This window comes from Seriola aureovittata, chromosome 2 (assembly GCF_021018895.1).
Source record: "Seriola aureovittata isolate HTS-2021-v1 ecotype China chromosome 2, ASM2101889v1, whole genome shotgun sequence".
Lineage (NCBI taxonomy): Eukaryota > Metazoa > Chordata > Actinopteri > Carangiformes > Carangidae > Seriola > Seriola aureovittata.
Genome location: NC_079365.1, coordinates 15,114,282 through 15,130,574, shown reverse-complemented (window position 1 = coordinate 15,130,574; position 16,293 = coordinate 15,114,282). Strand labels below are relative to the sequence as shown.

General features: G+C 40.3%; 2 protein-coding genes across 2 annotated transcripts; one reads left to right on the top strand and one right to left on the bottom strand.

Annotated features, from left to right (window-relative positions):
• The first annotated feature begins 522 nt into the window (after nt 1-522).
• Nucleotides 523-2,842, top strand: gpx1b (glutathione peroxidase 1b). The gene is made up of 2 exons (XM_056388893.1): nt 523-836; nt 2,151-2,842. The coding sequence occupies exons 1-2, from the start codon at nt 621-623 to the stop codon at nt 2,499-2,501; spliced, it is 567 nt and encodes a 188-aa protein (XP_056244868.1). The 5' UTR covers nt 523-620; the 3' UTR covers nt 2,502-2,842.
• A 1,295-nt stretch (nt 2,843-4,137) lies between these two features.
• On the bottom strand, nt 4,138-16,265 carry usp4 (ubiquitin specific peptidase 4 (proto-oncogene)). The gene is made up of 22 exons (XM_056388866.1): nt 15,890-16,265; nt 14,386-14,513; nt 14,131-14,261; nt 13,926-14,052; nt 13,614-13,759; nt 12,842-12,903; nt 12,519-12,665; nt 10,700-10,817; nt 10,424-10,597; nt 10,126-10,284; nt 9,547-9,771; nt 9,263-9,346; nt 9,033-9,127; nt 8,755-8,937; nt 8,017-8,243; nt 7,641-7,862; nt 7,447-7,517; nt 7,248-7,363; nt 7,002-7,151; nt 6,172-6,275; nt 5,663-5,751; nt 4,138-5,487 (listed from the first exon to the last, which is right to left on the bottom strand). The coding sequence occupies exons 1-22, from the start codon at nt 16,039-16,041 to the stop codon at nt 5,365-5,367; spliced, it is 3,033 nt and encodes a 1,010-aa protein (XP_056244841.1). The 5' UTR covers nt 16,042-16,265; the 3' UTR covers nt 4,138-5,364.
• Between the last annotated feature and the right edge of the window lie 28 nt (nt 16,266-16,293).

Below are 16,293 nucleotides of genomic sequence, written 5' to 3'. Positions count from 1 at the left end.
GGTTGTTCTGGGATACGCCGTGTAAGGAATGAAACAAGCAAGACCAAAGCTGTACCTGCGCAACTCCATCGAAGAGTGTACAGTTGATCGAGCGGTTTCACTGCTGCCTGCATATACTGAGTCAAGATTAACTTGAACTTACTTTACTTACTTCTACTTTGTGGGTACAAATAAATAGCTTGTAAGTCAACATAATAAAATGTACTCAATGACAAAAATTATGACACATTAAGTAAGAATGATGTCAAAATAAATAATGATGAGATTTATGAAATTGTGTTATTATGACTTCTGGTCAAAACTTTTACTTATTCTGTAATCATTTAATTGTAATTATTTCTTTTTGAATTTGACCTTCTAGCCTATTTAATAATGTTGACTTACCATGAGTGATTTGTTTTTATCGTTCTTGGCTTTTGGTGCTGGTAGTGATGGTGCACATCGGCCTTCCCGCGGTTTACAGGGTGTGAACTATCTTGGCAGCTAAATACAAGCTCTTTGACCACAATTTAAAGGTTGACTCCGCTCGGCTCCAGAGGATGAAGGAGGCAAAGCGACTGCTGGGTGTAAACACAAAGTGAACAGCTTCATTTTAAATAAAGGGAATAGGTAGCACAAGAATGGCGACGAAATTTTACGACCTGAAGGCCAACTTATTAACTGGAGAAACCTTTGATTTTTCCTCCTTGCAGGGCAAAGTTGTCCTCATTGAAAATGTGGCGTCTCTCTGAGGTACGACCGCCAGGGATTACACCCAGATGAACGAGCTCCACCAGCGGTACTCCGGCAAGGGGCTTGTGATCCTGGGAGTGCCCTGCAACCAGTTCGGACATCAGGTCAGGACATAAACGTTATATCTGTGGAGTCTGCTCCTCCTATTAAATTCCATGATAGTTGGTATTTTTACGTTTTGTTTTATTTCTTTCACTTTGATGCGAATATTAGGCTATATCTTATTTCCCAGGGAATTTTCTCCAGCTTTGAGTTTATATAGATATTTTCAGCTTTTGTAAAATGAGAAGTTAAAACCCTCGCAATTCATTTGTTTGTATGCAAATGGAGGGAGTTTTGTAGCTGTATTAAGCTTGCTCTACTTATACTTTCAACTCAAAGTTTCCAATTTACTGGGATGTTTCAGCTTTGGCTTTACTCTTATTTTTAGTCAGCCTGCAAGTTGATGCAACAGACACAATAAATGTCTTACATTCGCTCGGTTAATGATTAAATGAATGGAAAGTAGCTCTTAAATTCAAGAATACATTCTTCATGTCAACAAAAGTTGCTGTGAGAGATATTTTAAGAAAGAGGAAACTGTCGACTGAGTGGGTTACAAGCACCTAACAAATGACAGGTTGTTTCTCCCGGTGCATGTCATTTTCTTACAGCTTCGCCCAACATTATAATGCTCACAATGAATTGGTTATTTATCAACTCAGTGTTAATGGCAACAATATAAGTAACTTATTGACATATGGTTACTGATAATGATGGATCTTTATAATCTGCAGGCTTCTTGTTGAAAGGAGGAAGTCAAACAGACTATGGGGCGGGGTTGTCCAGATGTTAAGATAAAGCGAAACCCTGCTGAGGTAGAATTGCACAAGTGTGTTCCTGAGTCAAACTCAGTGCATTAGACTGGTTTATTGGTCAGATCAGGTGGCTGATCTGAAAAGCCTAAAATAACACAACTGCCATTAATTAAAGTGTTCATAATAATTTTAAATCCTTCTGTGTATGTGGAGTAAGTGGAGCACACATTTTAAATTTGGGCAGCTGAAAGGTAGACTGCTGAGTTTTCCACTGCATTTAGTGCTGATGGACATCACAGTATCTGGCGATCAGCTTCCTCACAATGTAATTCATGTAATATACGTCTATACGAGCATATACTAAAAAAAAAAAAAAAAAAGACATTTTATTTTTCTTAAGATGGAATTTGATCCTGAATTTGTTTTTCTAAATGAGGTCCCCATAGACATATATGTCAGCCAATTGATCAGGGAACCTTTTTATAGTGACGTGAACCTGTCTGCCTCCTAAAAGGTCACAAGAATATTCCATCATGATTATGCTGTAACATTTAAGTGTTCCTCTTTTAATACATCTGTGTGCCACGGGCCTTACCATAATCTTATGATCAACCCATGCAGGAGAACTGCAAGAATGAAGAAATCCTTCTCTCTCTGAAGTATGTCCGTCCTGGAAATGGCTTTGAGCCAAAGTTTAAGCTCCTGGAGAAAGTGGATGTGAATGGGAAGGATGCTCATCCCTTGTTCATGTTCCTGAGGGAAAAACTCCCATTCCCCACTGATGAGCCAACCGCCCTATTGAACGACCCAAAGTTGATCATCTGGAGCCCAGTCTGCAGGAACGACGTTGCCTGGAACTTCGAGAAGTTCCTCATCGGGCCCGATGGAGTGCCGTTCAAGCGTTACAGCAGAAGGTTCCTCACCAGCGACATTGAAGGAGACATCAAGAAGCTCCTCAACCTGGCAAACTAATGAACCGTCCAAAATGTTGTTCAACCATTCTACAGCCTCTCAGCACATAGCCAGCATTAGTATCCCTGAACACATCTAGGGAATCAAGTTTGTGCTCATTTTTTATTTTTTTAACCCCTCCATAGCTTTTGTAGATGGTTTGACACTTTTCCAGACCACCTGTGCTCTCTCTTGTACACAATGTCTGTGTTCTGTTCTTTTACTGTATGAAGGCATCCTCTGAAACCAACCAAGATGTGAGGGGGGTATCTGATGAAATGTAAAAGGCTGAATGTCTCAGCTACATTGGGTGTGTGTAAAGCACTGCTGTGGTTTGAAGTATTAAAGGAGCAATAAATGTTTTTTTTTTTTTTTTTTTCCAATTCTTTCTCTGACTGCCTCTTAACCAATTCTGGTAAGATTTTAGATTGTATATTTAACCCAAACATAATGTTTTATATCACTAGTAACACTGACAATTTAGCTTTTTTTTTTCAATTCAAACTCTATGACAAAGGCCAAATTTAAACGGCATCCTTGAACCTGTATGGAAGTCCTATGTGAAATTTTTTCTTTTCTTAAATGCTACTGACCACATGAAAAGGTTATTGTGGATGAAACATAGTCATAACTCCTGTAGGAAATCACAGGTTTTCTAACAGAAGTGTGATTGCTACCTGTACCTTCTTTAGTGCCTGTACCTGACTGCAGATCAAAGTTTATTGCATAAGTGGCATGCAGTAAAGGTTACATCATCTACAAATAAAGATCATTTTGCAGTGCAGGTGAGTTTCCCAACTACCACTGAAATCAAGCCAGCTCTGATATTTTTTGTGCATGCAATTAGTCCAAACAAACCACCTTGTTGAGGCTTCCAGTCTTTATTGTACTTTGAATTCAAATATTTCTCAGTTAAAAACAAATACTGTAGATATCGGCAATAAGATAAATATAAGGGACAAGAATTTATACACCTATTTAAAATAGTGTGATTATTTACATCTTTTCATTTATTTTTGAGTTTGAATTGCTGTCATGATTTAGGGAGAAGAAAAAAAAAAGATTTGCTGCATTGAATGGCAGCTGAATTGTGTTTTCAACTATCTAGGATTACAGATATGGTGTAAAGCTTTTCTAGTCATAGGCATAAATGATTATATTTAGGTAGTCATCTTTGAACATAATGATGGCAGGACCAACCAGCAAAAAAAAATGCATTAGGAGGCCCTACATGTCAACATGCTGTTATGCAATAAAGTCCAGAGTTTACGTCACAGAACAAGAGATAGATCCATTATTACTAACTGCCCGCTGGTTTCACTAGACCTTCAATACTGAGTATAAGTGAATGTATTCTATTTTCTACTCAGTCGATCACATTCAACACACCCTTTATTACTGTGCGTAGGGATAACTGTGATAACATTGTGTCAATAAAGACTGTTAACATAAAACAAAGGGATCGTTTTCTTATGCTATCACCAGAAACAAGTTCAGATGTATTTTACTTAACAGCTGAGTAGTGTACTAAGATCTCTGTAAGGAAAACAGTTGGCTCAAAATGGCATTAAGGTATTTCTGTCCTGCCCCTATCTGATGACACATGTAGATTGTTCTTCATGACTAGGAGCGAGTTCAAGTTTCATGAATAAAGCACCACTTTTATACTAGTTTATTTTGCTTCACTCAGTGTGCTTTAAAGATATCAAATAACATAGCCATTTCAATACAGAGCTGCATTAATGTACAAGACTAATAAGGACAAGCCATTGCAGGTGAGCTAGGGGTCCAATCAGGCAGCAATCAAAATATGCTTAAAAGACACATTAAAATGATGTGGAAGTGTATGACAGACCGTAACGCTTAATGCTAAAGGCCAAACCATACAATTCTGTAATGTCTAGATACACCAGAAGCAGGTAGATAATGTACTCATGGAGAATTCAAAGTGCCTCCTTTTTAGTCAGGTTGCAGGAATCAAAAGGCCGCTTTTGCATTGTGATTACAAAAAAGAAAAAGAAAAATTGTTAGCAGGGTAAGACTCCTCTCATAAGTTTAGGGTCCAGAGACAGCAGAGCCCCATGCTGTGTGTCAAAGAACAAAAAAAAGATGGCTGATCAAGAGCAAGGCCGAAAAACAGCTTCTGCCACAACTCATCTCACGACCCAGTTGTTAAAAACCTTGAAACGAGACATCCCCTCTGTGGTTTAGATTGCAACACAGACCCAGCAGACTGGGAGCACAACTACCACAGCTAGTCTGCAGCAGCAGAATCCCCATCAGTAATCCACTCTAAACAGGTGGCATAAGGTCACAGAAACTCAACAAGCATGGCATGTATTGTTCTGTGTGCACATCACACTTTTTGCATTGACCTCAGCACAGTGAGATTATCTGAGATAAATTTAGGCACAATGCCAGTTATCTTGCGAATGTCTTAACAGTTGGTACATTTTATCATAAATAACTTGAAATGCTTTGGTTGAAACATGTGCATTTGGCTTTTTTATATTTCTGACTGTTGTGGGCAACAGAAACATTTGTTTATCTAAGCATTTGAGGGCACTTCTAACATTCTGTTCATCCAGTGAGAGGATCTATATCCATTTATATTCATTCCTCTTAGTTCCAGACTAGTAAACTATGTTCAGAAATCAGTAGGCCACCCGCTGCAGGGAGGAAGTCTCTCAGATCACTCTTCTGACAAGGCTGTTGGCTCTAGTTGACAACATACAAGACAAAAATCAAATAAAATACGGGGAAGGTAGGATTAATAACGTTAAGTCTGTGGAGTCCTCTGTCACTAAAGTAGCTTTGTGTGTGCGTCCAAGTGTCTCTATTTGCTGTATGCGTTTCAGTGCGTGTCCCTTCACGTCAGGGCTCCTCAGTTTGTGTCCATGTGGTCGTCAGCCGCTTCAGGGGCTCCACCCAGCGAGGCCGAAGGCTGAGGTTTGGAGGGGGCTTCCTCATCTCTGCGCTGATAGAACAGCACGTAGGCTGCTTTAGTCTGCAAGGGGAGGACAAGGATAGGGTTACCCTCCAAAAACAGGGACACTCGACACTGAGGATAGAAAGCCAAGAAAGGTGAGGTCCTCACTATCAAACATTAGCATTGAATAAAAAACACAAATACTGCATCTCTGGGAAGATACAACTATAAGATACACAGATTCATTACTCACCACAATCTGGTCCTCTGAGGCCGAAGAGACACTACTGTCATCGAAGTAATACCACTTTCCATCCACTTTATTCTTGCCATAAGCTGTGTCTATAAGACAGAAGGAGGAAGGAAAGGTGTTAACAGATATTCAGGCCATTTGTTTATCAGACCAGTTCACGATGAATGGACTCAAAAAAAAAAAAAAAGAAAAAGAAAACTTGAGTCCACAAAGAACAATGATGTGTGAGGCACTTTGCCATATTAAAATTTAACCAGTTAGTGTCCATGGAAACACAGGTGGCATTCAGCAACCCATCTGCTGACACATTGTGTTTTTGAAGACTAAACAAGAACTAGTGAGTGCTGTCTAAAAACAATAAAATTTATGTTGAAATAAGTTATTAATAGCTGTTTATGGTTGATGTGGTGTAATATTGGCATGTGCTTTCGGTTGCAGAAGAAAACAAAGTGTTATCTAAATGATTTAAATGCCTGCGAAAAGAGGGAAAAAAATTATCAGTGACTTACAGTGACCCCCTCCCATTCCTCCATAGTGGTTTGACACAGCAATGAGGTCATATATGTAAGGGCCGGCCTTAGGGTCACACACAAACTCGGACATGTTCAGATCCCTGACAAAGAAAATACCATTAATCACAGGGGAATAAAATGGCACTGACAACACAGTAGAACTGAACTGTTAAACAGCCTGCACATAAACACAAGTATAAACAGCAGATTTCTTAAGAGTCATACTGATCAAGCACTCAGGATATGGGCCTATCCTTAGCAAGCATGAGTCAGCATTTTTACAGCAAGAGTTCATGAACATTTTCTCTGCTTCCTGGTTTCTGTGGGATCAAGTTCCTCAACAAACGTCAATATGAGCTGCACACGCACTGCAGCCGTTAGGCCACATACACCTGAGGCAACTTCTCTATTTTAAAACATAAAGAAAAATGTGTACTGTGGTAACTGAAAAGCGGTTAATGATTCATAGAGCTGAAAGACTACATTTTAAAGCTGTATTAGTAACAGATAAGGACAGCGAGAACACAGGTCTAATTGTTCTTTGGAATTTGATGTCAGGTATCTGAGTCAAGAGTCAATGTCTTATAAGGACAACAAGTTTTTCCTCATTCAGACCTCTAACCAGTTTGTTCTGCGAGTTTCATACTACAGCTCCCTCTAGTGTAAATGTCCTATTGATACCACAGTGTTCCTCAAAAAAGGTACATACTGAGAAACCTGTGAATCAATACTTGATTCTGAAGCTTTTTTTTCTTTGAATCAATGCCTACTGTCTCTAACCCCTTGATTATAAATAAGGCAAATGAGAAACCCTTCCTGCTGCATACCTGATGGGGAAGTCCACCACTGTGTCCAGCTTGTCCCTCCAACACCGGTTGTAGGAGAAACGCTTCAAGTGAACTACCAGAAGGCGAGGCAGCGACCACAAGTCAAACTTTTTTGTGGCCTGTTGGTGTTTCTTACACGTGGGACAATACCTGCATAAGATAGGGTTTATATGTCAATGGTGGTTTAAAAAATGATAGGGATGGTTGGCACCGAATTAGGTAATAGTAGTTGTTGCGAAACCTTACCAAGGATCGTGTTCTCCAAGTGTCTCCATGGTTGTAAAGAGCTCGATGCATTCCCTCAGAGCCACGGTGGCTTTCTTTTTTTGGGGCTGGAGCATGCTCTCATGCTTCTCGTAGGCCTACAAGCAATATTTACACAAATATAAACAGACTGTTTGCATATCCTGTCATGGGACTGCCTGATGAATATCAACCCACTGACCTCTGCTTCCTGTTCATCGTAACACAGTTTCTTTGACTCTGTGTCCCAGTCGATTGCCACCGTGGAATGTGCTGCAGACAGAAGAGGTGGGAGGAGCTGTGTCAACACAAAGTAGCTTTGAAAAATAAAACTAAGTATGCATGCGATTGATTAATTTAATTGATGATTCAATTGATTAAAATATTAACACTGACGATTAAGTTTGAGGACATTTCCATCACAAGGCAGCGGGCTAATGTTGGCTGTTCCGTAAGAGTTGACTATGCTGAAAGTGAAGAGCTTGGCTGGTGAAGAGCACAGCTTGGCTGCGTCTCCTTTAGAGCCGTTTTCCAAGTCAGAGGTCTCCTCTTCCTCCTCTTCAGACTGGCCATTCTCCGGCTCTGGACTCACCTGGTGGTCCATGGCCTCCTCTTCACCTGAACAGACAACCATGAAATCTCATCACCATTGAGTTTTTTTTTTGATGGCTGAATTTGCGTAGTATTCTTGGTTAACATTGATATAAAACATATTCTGAAGCATAGAGGCTCTCTGGTCAATGTTTCCTGACAGATAATGTTAACTGCTTACCATCATATAGCCCATTAGTTTCATTGCAGGTCCCTGAGTGGTTGCTGCCGTTACTGGAGCTGGCACTGCAGGAGGCTCCGTCCGACAGGGGGCTGCCACAGCCACCCAGGCCGGCATTGAGACTAGACGATGTGGAACATTCAGGAACCTGGCTGCAGCTGGCAAAGGTGGCTGAGGCTGAGGCCCTACTTTCACTGTTGGGGCTCTGAGAGTGTTTTACATAGCGCCTACAGGGGGGGCAAGCAGAGATTAGTTACCAGACAGCCGCCTAAAACAAACATCGGAAGAATTTATTTGGCAAGTATCTGTGAGAATCACATCACTGCATTGACCTAAATGATATAATAAGGATGTAAACAGAGTGTCTCCTGTAATGATTCCTGCCATTTATTCCACTCCATCTCTTCACACCCGCTCTCTACACAATGTCACTGCACTGTAATGTGGTTTCATTCCTTATTATCCACTAAGGCTGTCACCTTGAAATTCGAACAGTCACTCAAACATGGGGAAAAAAATGTAATATTCAAACTGTAAGGACCTGTTTGAATTCAATCAACAGAACAATGTCGACTTTACAGCTTTGTCTGACTGCCTACTATCCCGCTTACTCAGCTTCTGCAGGACCCTCGTCAGAAGCTTATAAAAAGGCCATCACGTGCCTGAACAATTTTGTGTCGTTCTAATTCGATTTTTGGAAAAAGTGACAGCCCTAATATACGAAAAGTAGGTTCTTACCCAATCCTCTCTAGGATCATGTCATATAGAACGTCTGCTATGAGGTTGTGTCTGGGCACGGTGATGAGTAAAGGCTGGCCAAACAGCATGGTGCTTGTGGAGCTTCCAGCATGCTTGGAGTGGCGCTCCCTGAAATATACAGGCAGGTTCATCCTCTCACTGTCCTCCTCCTGTACCTCATACCTGCAAAGACCATTAATGTACGTTACACACACGCATTAAGCAGCAACCACAGTGACTAACTCCAGACATCTCATCTTTTGGTCAACAAGACTTACACAAAGATGTCATCTTTTTCCATGATTTGGTTGAGGCCATCATCCCGTCTATAAATTTTATGGAACCTGTGATTGTAAACATCCGCCACCACCATCTAGAAAGACAAACGAAATATAAAGTTAGCACTTAATATTTCCATCTAAACCTAAGACAGAGAAAGTGTAAAGCTGGAAGTATAAAGAACACTTGACTTCATTCATTATGGTGTCAAAGAAAGTTAAGCTCTAACATTTTCTGGAGGGATTCCACTGAGTTTGGACAAGGCGCTGCACAGGTCTGTCACTGTACCCAGTTTGGGGACCACCACTCGATACTGCCAAACAACACAAAATATTATGATCAGTCATTGAGCTACTTTGTTAAATGCTTGAGCATTTAGTAATCAAGAATCCTAAGTAAAACACAACTCTTTTTGTAAGCTGCTCGCATTAGTTAGTTGGTATTAATAAGTATTAGTTTAATTGCAGTTGTTCAAGTCTAAATAAATATCCATACAGCTTAGTTCCAACTCACCTGTGTGGGTCTAGACTGAGGGTCAGATCGCACCAGGAAAACTTCCATGGTACGGTCCTTCTTCATGGGCAGAGGCAGTGTGAGGTAGCAGAACGGGTCAAAGGTGACGGACACTTTGGAGCACTCTGGGCACACCAAAGTGGATTTGAAGAGGCCGTGGAAAATATCAACAATAATAGAGTCATTGCGCAAGCGATGGTTTGTCCAAGCCTCCTTGGCAACAATCTGTAACGTCACATCCAGTGGAGAAAAACTTTCATTAGATTCCCTTTTAAAAATTCAATACAACATGGGGTAGGTGTACAAATTGATATTGTAAAATAATTCTTCAAAACCTTTTGCTCTTATGTTCCTTTTCCTATGTTCCTTTAGCCATCAGAGACTTGCAGTCTTTGCAGCTCAGCCACTCTTTGTTTATTTCAATTCCATACAACTAAACACTACAAAGCTGGAGCAAGAGTGCTGCGAGTATCAATTTTTAAGTTTATTCCAGCATCATACAGCATACCTTTTTGAGACACAAAATGCTCCTGAAAAAGTTCACAGTTTGAAAACCTGTATACTGTGTATGTGCTTTACCTCGTCTGGACGGCCCTCTGCATCCCTCAGGGCCAGATAAGGCTTCTTCTTGACACGGTTCAGATCTTCATGGAGCCCGTCAAGGAGGAAGGCCAACAGCTCCTGTGAGTCCTGCTGCTGGTAGCCTGAAAACTGGGGGGCAAAGCGTCCAACCTGGGTCTTGAAATGAAATGAAAAAAAAGTTTTATTTCATTATTTTTCAGTTATTTGACTTTGTCAGTCACTTAAAGATTATGAATGGAAAGTTTTCAATCATTTTACATCCACTTAAGATTTAGGCATATTTGACATAACTCACTTTGAAGGTACGTGGGGCCACATAGCTGCTGCGGCTCAGCCACATCTGCTTTACTAGATCAGCATAGGCCTCAGCTATCTCACCCCTCATTCCCAGGGGATTCTCTCGGTTAATCTCTGCCTCATACTGGTCATTGAGGAAGTACTCTGTGAGTGGAGATGCATTACTCAGGCACTGGAGGAAGAGGAGAAATATTGATTGTGTGATCATAATACCCAAAAATATGACAACCGTTTCTCTCTGAATGGAAGTTATGAATGTTTCATTGTGTTTTACCTGGAGGGCAGAGTTCATGAAGCATGTGTTGCCCAAATTACTGAGACCACACAGGCCAGGCTGCGACTGTGACTCTCTGTAGTTGTAGGAGGAGCTGTATGAATTGTAGCCCCCCAATCTGTTGGAAGAGCAGATCTGTTATTGTTGAGCTCCTATAGACACTGTAATGTGATGAAGAAAATAGTTCAGGCAGTCATGGATTGTACATGGACACAGTATCAAATTTACTCAAATAAAATTTCACTCGGATGAACATATTAACATATTACCTCTATGAACTGTCAACCCTATCATCACCACACTCTTGCTCATATTTTAAAAACTGGCAGACTCACTCATGTAAATCCTGAACTACTAATGCCCATAACACATTAAATAATAGATTTGCTTTTTTGCTTAATAAAATGAGGCATCTATAACATATGCCAATTCGGTCAGATGTCATCTTTTAGTGTCTGTTTAATATCAAACTGTCTCTGTAGCACACACACAGCGGTATTCAGCAGAAAGCTGATTATGGTATTTTTATACTATGCTGCTGGAAGCGTTTAACCACCTCTTGATGTGGTTCAAAAGAACATCAAAACCTTTTGAAACCAAGTCATTAATGAATTTGTGAAGTTTAGATCTTATTTCCCAGCGGAATTTAATGTCCTTTGCCTGGATGCACTAGTAGTGTGACAAACCTTAACCTAACTTAAATTTGAGTTCAATCTTTTTCTATATACATTTTCTATTATGTCCAAGAACACTGAACAAATGCTTAAAAACTATTTTTCATGCTGACCAATTTCACCATGATCTAGAGGAACAGCATCTAATGCTATCCAATACAACAGCTCTGCAATAAATCCTACCCTACCTTTACAAACTACATTATATTATGTTTTTGTTGACATCTATCCATAGGGGTGGACAAAGTATTATAAAGTAAACATCTATCCATAGAATGTAATCGGTCTACTGTCTCAAAAATTACCATGAAGTTGAATAAACTATGGTACTGGATGTAGCTACATGATGTTCCAAAATAAACCTGTAGCTCAGTGTATATCTTTTTCTGACTAACTGCACAAAACAATTAATCAACTCCTCAGTAATCTGATTTAAGCTCTGGGCAGCAGTGGACTTCATAAAAAGAAAAAGGGAGCACCTCAAGGACATAATGTTTTTTTCAGTAAGTGCCGTAATGAACCTATGCTGCTACAGTGCGGTAACACTGTGTTTTTTCATTACATGTTCCTTGCCATGCAATATGTTTAAAACAATGCTGATACAGTTAAAAAAGGTAGAGAAAGGTGGAAAACGTTAAAACAATAAAATTAATTAAAATAAGATCTGAACTGACAATATTGTTGACAGAGAAAAAGTACACATTCTTAATTCTCCAGTATGTAACAGAAAAGTAATTATTTGTTCTTTCAACAAAGAAGGTTATGATGAAGGTCTGTAGGGACTGAAACAGACTTGATGTGCTCATTTAAAGACTGATGTGCTGATTCAATAGATGTCTTATATGCAAGAATACAACACAGCTGCATGAGACATATTGGATGCGCACGTTTTTTTCTGCTAGATTATCAAGTTTATCAAGTATCCTATGTAACAGCTGGAAACTACTTGAGCTGAGGGAATAAATGGTAACAAGTTGTTTAATCCAAACCTGTATGATCACAACTAAAAAGGGAAACCAGAGAATACCAGCCTTGTGCCATATAAACCATACAGTAAATGCCCAGAAGAGGTAAAGGACAGTATTCTGTGAATGCGGGGAACAATGATGTGTGGGGGTGCGGAGGTCAGAGAAAAGAACTCTTGCCTGTTGCCAGATGAGGTGGTGTTGTTGAGTGTGTATCCAGGGCTACAGCTGCTGTCTCCGTTCGCTACTGTTGAGGAGATACTAGCTGATGAGTTAGAGGAGAGTTTTGGGGAGGTAGTGAAATTCCTGGATGGGGTTGTACTGGATCTGGTGAGGAGAAGCAAAAGCATGTGTCAGAAAAGCACATTTTTATAAGTTAACTAAAGATTTCAATGTTGTGTAAACTTTGTTGTATATTTAATTAAATGCTGTAACAACTCTATCCTAGGATATGGCATATCCTTTTACTGAATGAAAAAAAACAATACCAGGGTATTTCTTACTTGGGATGAGAGGCTTGTCTGGGCCACGTGCCATCCTCATTCTTGCGCTCAATCACAAGCACCTGTGGGAAAACAAACTAAGTGAGAGCCAAGCTGGCACAACTGACATTCATGTGCTATTGCATCCTATGTTTGAATTTGATACTATACATGTACCAAATGCTACCAAGCTTCGGCAGCTGCAGATAGAACCGTCAAATGCACTTTGATGTGTAAATAATCTATTTTTGACTTTTTTTCCTAAGAAACTGTATTGACCTCTAATTTACTTTTGTCAGGGCTGATATGGAGTACAGTAGCTGCTGTGGTAAATAGAGATTTTGTTAAATGCCTTCATCAGTGCAACACCTTACTATAAAATACAGGGGGTGCAAATGACATACTGCATTTTTGTTGTGTGAAGATGTCTTTCTCCTTCCTACACACAGCCCAAACCCCTGATTTATGTAAAGGGAACAAAATCTTTATAATACCTTACATTACCCTTGAAATACAACATCATTATAAACTTCAAACAGTTGAACTGTAACCTGACCTTTCTGGCACAGTCTCAATAAGAACTACACATAAACTTTACCAACGTATATGTGTTTTATTGCTGGGCTAATATCCTGTATTGCATTAGATGTTATTATGTACAATGTCTGTAAATTAATTATGTATGCTCAGTGAGTACCAGTATGTTACTGGGCTGTGGAGTTCTTTCAAAGAAATGAGGAAGAAAATCTATCAGTGATCTGAAGGTTATTTAAATAACAAATCTCTACAGTACCTGCCCCTGGAAGAGACCAGCATCCTGTACAGTGCTGTCTGGCTTGTTCAGTTGCTCGTAGGTGTTGCTCATGTATTTGTTCCAGAGCCGAGTCTCCTTCTCTGATGGGATATTGAACAGTGTCCTCATCTCCTTCTCTATAGTATCTGGGGATAGAAGATTTGCAAGACTTGCTTATTATCTTTCCTGCTTATTTTTGACACAAATCACATTTAATGAATGACAATGTATAGAAATTTCCAGAGCTTAGGCAATCAGCTATTCGGTCATTTTCAAAGCAAAGTTGACTTGGCCGTTCATGTAAACCCTCACCTATAGTATCAGCTTTACTGAAATGACGTGTGACCACATTGTCCATGTTGTCATTCTCACACAAATTCAGCTCCAGCAGATAGACCTCCACCTTACAGTGCTTGACAAACATGCCGTGTTCAACCACCTAAAGAAAAGAGAAGACATTTAGGAGCCACATCTATAAGTGAATGGTTGAAATGAAAAATATCTTCAACAGATTTACCTTCCTGACGATGGGTCTCTGACCCTCAAGGCAGCCGTACCAGCTGACAAGCTTATTCCATGCTTCAGTGGGTACAAGGACATAGTCCAGCTCATCTATAAGGTGCTCTTTCAGGGCTTGAGTATCCTGGTCTTTATGGAAAAAAAATAAAATGTTGACTACAGGCTGAAAAAAAACAGCTCTTTTCATCTCTATGTGTTATTGATGTTGTTCTCAAAAGTAAAAACCAATATTCTTCAAAAAGGGCAGTTTTACCTGAGAACAACCCGGAGTTATCAATTGGTCCTGGATAGAGGCTACGTTCTCCAACATTGTACATGTCCCAGCTGTCAAATCCCACATACTTCTTCCATTGTTTGAACCATCGGCTGTCTATTAGATACCTAAAACAAATTGTTTGGTAACAGTGAATGACAAACACATGACATTTTGATCATTGGTCCTGAACCTTTAAAATGTATTTTTATTAGGATTTGTGGTCACCTGATATATGCAGGATATCAAGCAAGGACACAAAGGGGTCAAAAGATGATCAAATGCATGGGGTTTGGAGAGACACTGCACTCAGGCTTATGCCAACTCAGAACATTATGCAACACCAAACTGCCTTGGCATTTGCAGATATAGTAACAGCAAGCTAGTTTGACTTAATCTCATCACAAGTGAGAATCTCCTTTGGTTAACAGGCTTGTTAGCAAGTATAGATATAGTAAGATGTTGAGTCATGGAACTCTGTTTTGTGCAGTCACAGTCACAGCAACAAATTAGAGATGTCTCAGTCTATGTAAGGTATATGATCTTTGGCCTTTAACCTGAGTCTAATTTCCCCTAGCTGTGCAACAGTGTAAATGTATTTGTGAAAAACCATACATTTCAGCCTGAATACTACGGGATGGTAGTTCATTTTTAACAGTAGCATAAATAATCTATAAACAGTTCCTTAGTAATTTAAACAACTATTTGAACATGTTAGCTAAGCAGCTAGTTGCTGACAGACATGATAACTGTGGCTGGTTCCTACCTTGATACCAATTTGTATCAACAAAGAAGGCAACTGAAATGATACTTTATAATTAGTTTTTTGAATGCGGTAATATATACATGGTGAGGTGAAGTCTGTTAAATACAACTGGCTTCATTATGCCCAGGCCTCAATGGTGTTAGATCTTAAACAGTGTTAGCTAACACTGGTTGCTGGCCAATTAAAAAACCCGTCAAACAACTTCAACTAGCATGTCACTACAAGCAGGTACGGTCATGGCATAATAAATTCCTGTCATCAGGCCCGGGTCCTGATCACTAATCTACCAATGAGCCGGTCTGACCGGTAGAAGAATCCACCTCCTGAATCCAGGGCCTATTCTACCAGCCGACTATCCACCACATCAGCCAACGTCAGCTAACTTGTCACAAAACAGGCATTAACGTGTAAGTACTGTGCAAATGAGCTACTTAGTTAGCCATATTAGTCTTGATGTTTACGCCCAACATTAATAGCCGTTGCTACAGGCACCACTCTTAACAGAGAAATTATAAAGCTGGACTGGAACTAGTCCAGTTAGCAACTAGCATGCTAACTTGTTAAACATTAGCTGGCCAGTATCACTATCACAGAAGCTTTCGTTTTCAGACTTGCAACCATCGGTGCATTAGCTTGCTAGCTTTAGCATGTTAGCATTTCCTGTTCCTCACTAGCTAACGCTAGCTAGCTAACGCTAGCTGAGACACCCAGGTAACGCTGGCCGTTTCAGATTCTTACCATTCGTCGCCCTTTCGTAGAGTTGTTTTCAAAAGTGACCCAATTGTCTGTTTTTGACTTTCGGTTGAAGGGGCTGGCATTTGTGCGGCTACCGGCTCCGAGTCGGAGTCTGCCGCGCCACCCGACTCGGGTCCGCCTCCCTCGGCCATCATGCAGCGAATGTGCCGGTATCGGGAACGCGCGGAGGGAAGGGACGCACTTGGGCGAGCTTCAGAGCGGCGCTGCTCATGGGAAACGTTCTTCCTCTACAGATCGGTACACAGTGGACCAGAGGTGCTGTTGCACTCCAGTGTGGCTGTTCTGTCATCACCATCGGCAAACCAGCCAGTCACAGGAAACCCAGGCGGTGATGGTAGTAGTGTTAACCAAAAAGGTTTGTGTACCAAAAACTCTACAAAAACATC